Raw genomic sequence first — 2,995 nt, 5'->3', positions numbered from 1 at the left:
TCTGTGGCGTATGTGCTTCTTCTGCCCCGCTAAGGTTTATTACCCAGCAGTGGAAATCGGGATGGATGTCCTTTAAGATTGGGTTCGCCTTCCACCACTACTAATGTGGGGTTCCAAGCCTTCTCTGAAGATGAAAGAAGGTATAATACCTGTGCAGAATATGAATGTTCGACCTACAGAAGTTAATAGGGTTGCTGGCATGTCCCGAAGGCCAGCCTACCCGGTGAGGTACAATGGCCAAGACAAAGTGGTCTTTTACCAATACTGATCGTTAAACAATCAGTTAATGTATTGCAAAGTTATTCCTAACCTCTGTTTGCAAGCACTTTGCTGCCTTGTAGTGCTTTGTTATTTTATTGCATGTTGAATTGAGTTGTACCTGTGCTACAAAGAGCACAGTCTATTGGTAGCACAGGATAAAGGCTCTTATTTTTTATAAGTGGATTATTTTAATTCAAATATGAACTTTTTTCGACGAGCAGTTAATTTAGGAGGTATTGACAAAGGAAGTAATGGACCTTAAGAGGCTCTCTTTAGATGGTTTTTTAAATCAGTGCTGAAGGCAAACGGGTATTTTTGAAATGCAAATACCTAAGTACCTAATCTTGATAGTGCTCATTCCTTCATTTGAAAACTCCGTTTAATCAAGAATGGCTTGGTTTGTTAACTGAATGCTCACACCATCTGTCATCAGCAAAACACCCACCGCCACTCTTCAAACCCGTACTTTTAACACACATCACTGCAACCCAAGACTGCCCCATTTTATGTGCCTGTGCATGTGTATTTGAATGCAGGCGCAGCATTTCACTAGGAATTGTTTACTTGTTACTAATCAAACTATTATGGCTGAGATCTATCTATCCAACATTATATACAGTAAAAGTGTGAAAGAGAAACTTTTCATGAAAAGTACTTAAGTGTGGGCCTCATAAGACCTCGTCCCTCCAAAAAAACCTCCTACCGATACAAATAAGAAGCTTTCAAATTTAGACTATCTTCGGTTGAAAACAAGGGCACTGCTCCAGGAATTAAAGGCCTGTGGAGAAAATTGAAACCCGGTGAGAAGACATCTTTCTTCAAAAACGACTACGCTGATGTCAAATTCTCGATCCTAAATGTAAAAAGATGATTTCCATTGCAAACGCTTATAGCAGTTAAATTTGATTACCCCCACTGGTAACACTGCATCTATATTAATTCTAGTGTCAGTTTCAATTGACTAATTTCCATGTACCGGCATCATTATAGAATAAAACTGGAAAAGAAGACACCATACTCGGGCAGAATACATATATTCAGCGCAGAGAGGGTGTCTGGGCTACTGGCATGGCTTAAAAGGCCAGCCCCACCCAGCGAGGTACAAGAAGGTCAACTCAAAGTACAAAAGTGGCGCCTCACCAGAACCGAGGGATAAACCACTATCGTATTACATTTGCCTTCCACTAAATCTATTTTCCTTGCAAGCAAATTTCACTTCTGTTGTGCTATTCCAAATTGTAAATTTCGTCAAAAAAGGTAGTTACTGTCGGAAGTGTGAACTCAAATTTAGTAAACAGTGGCGGTTTGCTTGACTGCGGCTGCAGAAGATGGCTTCTCTTAAGAAGTTACTAAATAGAATGCGGAGAGATGTACATGAATGGATTAAAAAGAGTACTTTGTTATGGTGATAATCGTTGGGGGGTAACTGCATCATGTTGAGAAAGATCCTCCACCTTTGGAATTATTAAAGAAGAATTACGTGTCAAGAGCTTTCAGTGATATTCAATGCCTTGATTGATGAAACAACTGGTTTCAACGAAATTCTTTGCCTACATTGCGAGAATGCGCCGTGTCATGCCGATTATTTTTGATTGACTTGTGAAATGCATTTTGATTTTGCATTCCAACCCCGACTATCCTCAAGCTACCCATTCGCTTCTAGGGTACACACCACGTCATCTCCACGAGGCTGTGCTTCGTGGTGGGCTGCAGGCGCAATACGCCATTAGGAATTATTCACTTGTTGAAGACCAAATAATTATGGCCAGGATTTATCTACGGTATGGCTCAAACGTCAGAGAAAAATTTTCTTGGGAAACGATCAAGACTAGTCAGTCAAAACAATGTTTTATTCTTCAAACCTGCAAGAAGACCACATTTCTTGCTTTAGGATGGAAAGGCTACTGTCTCATTCTAATCTTCCATAAACAGCACATTTTTCAAGGTGATTAGCCCATTTCCTTTGCTTCAAACGATCCCATGATCACATGTAAATAGAGATTTAAGAGATAAAAGTGTGGTAGAAACGAAGGTGACTTGGGCTAGACTTTATCAGTTGTTTTGGAGACAAAATGTTTCATAACAGTAGAACTCACAGCTAGCTTAAATTTTAATGGAGTAATATATTTTGGAAAGCTTTCTGTAGCTACTAATTTGCTACTAAAACGAATAAAAAACCTATTTATTTGCTTCATATCTCCGACTCTCACATTCCTCTTAACAGAAAACTTTATTTTTACTTTATTTACTTCATTTTCCATGCTCTTGGGTGCAGGTAGACGTCTAGCAACGTGGGCGATGATCGCAACAGTACATTTAATTTCCAACCTATAAAGCTCTCGACGAACGACTCCAAGGGTGATGGCCGTACCTTACACTATGTACAAATGTCAAAGAGGGTAAAATTACGTATTCGACCCTTGACCGATGCATCTCACGATCATCGCTACTCTAGGAATGCGCTTTTCATAGCACCTAAAAAATAGACGCAAAGGAGGAATGCCCTACGACTATTCAATAAATAGTTCAGTGACTGATATCTGGGTCCTCGTCCGGTTAGCCAAGATCTACCTCATGTTAAATAGCACTTTATTATTATCAAAGGTTCCTGTTGAAGTTAATTCGGGTAAAACAGGAACTTGGATTTAGTTGTGATGTATGCGTTTAGCTTTACTTCACATTGTAAATGTAAAGGTTAGTTCGCTAAAATGAGAAAGTAATTACACTTCGTAAG

The 2,995-nt window shown here is 39.4% G+C and overlaps 1 protein-coding gene across 1 annotated transcript in view; it reads right to left on the bottom strand. All coding sequences in view use genetic code 11, as the record gives it.

Moving 5' to 3' along the window:
• The window catches only part of EGR_03453 (hypothetical protein), a gene marked incomplete at both ends in the record, with an annotated part of 2,930 nt that extends 408 nt beyond the window's left edge, over positions 1–2,522 (bottom strand). Inside the window, one exon of the mRNA XM_024492702.1 lies at positions 2,331–2,522. Coding sequence (XP_024352835.1) covers positions 2,331–2,522 — 192 coding nt within the window. The remainder of the gene's footprint in view (positions 1–2,330) is intronic.
• Positions 2,523–2,995: the final 473 nt, after the last annotated feature.

Source organism: Echinococcus granulosus (assembly GCF_000524195.1).
Source record: "Echinococcus granulosus chromosome Unknown EG_S00018, whole genome shotgun sequence".
Classification (NCBI taxonomy): Eukaryota; Metazoa; Platyhelminthes; class Cestoda; order Cyclophyllidea; family Taeniidae; genus Echinococcus; species Echinococcus granulosus.
Note: the sequence above shows the minus strand (reverse complement) of the source record. Positions and strands in the feature narration are given on the sequence as shown.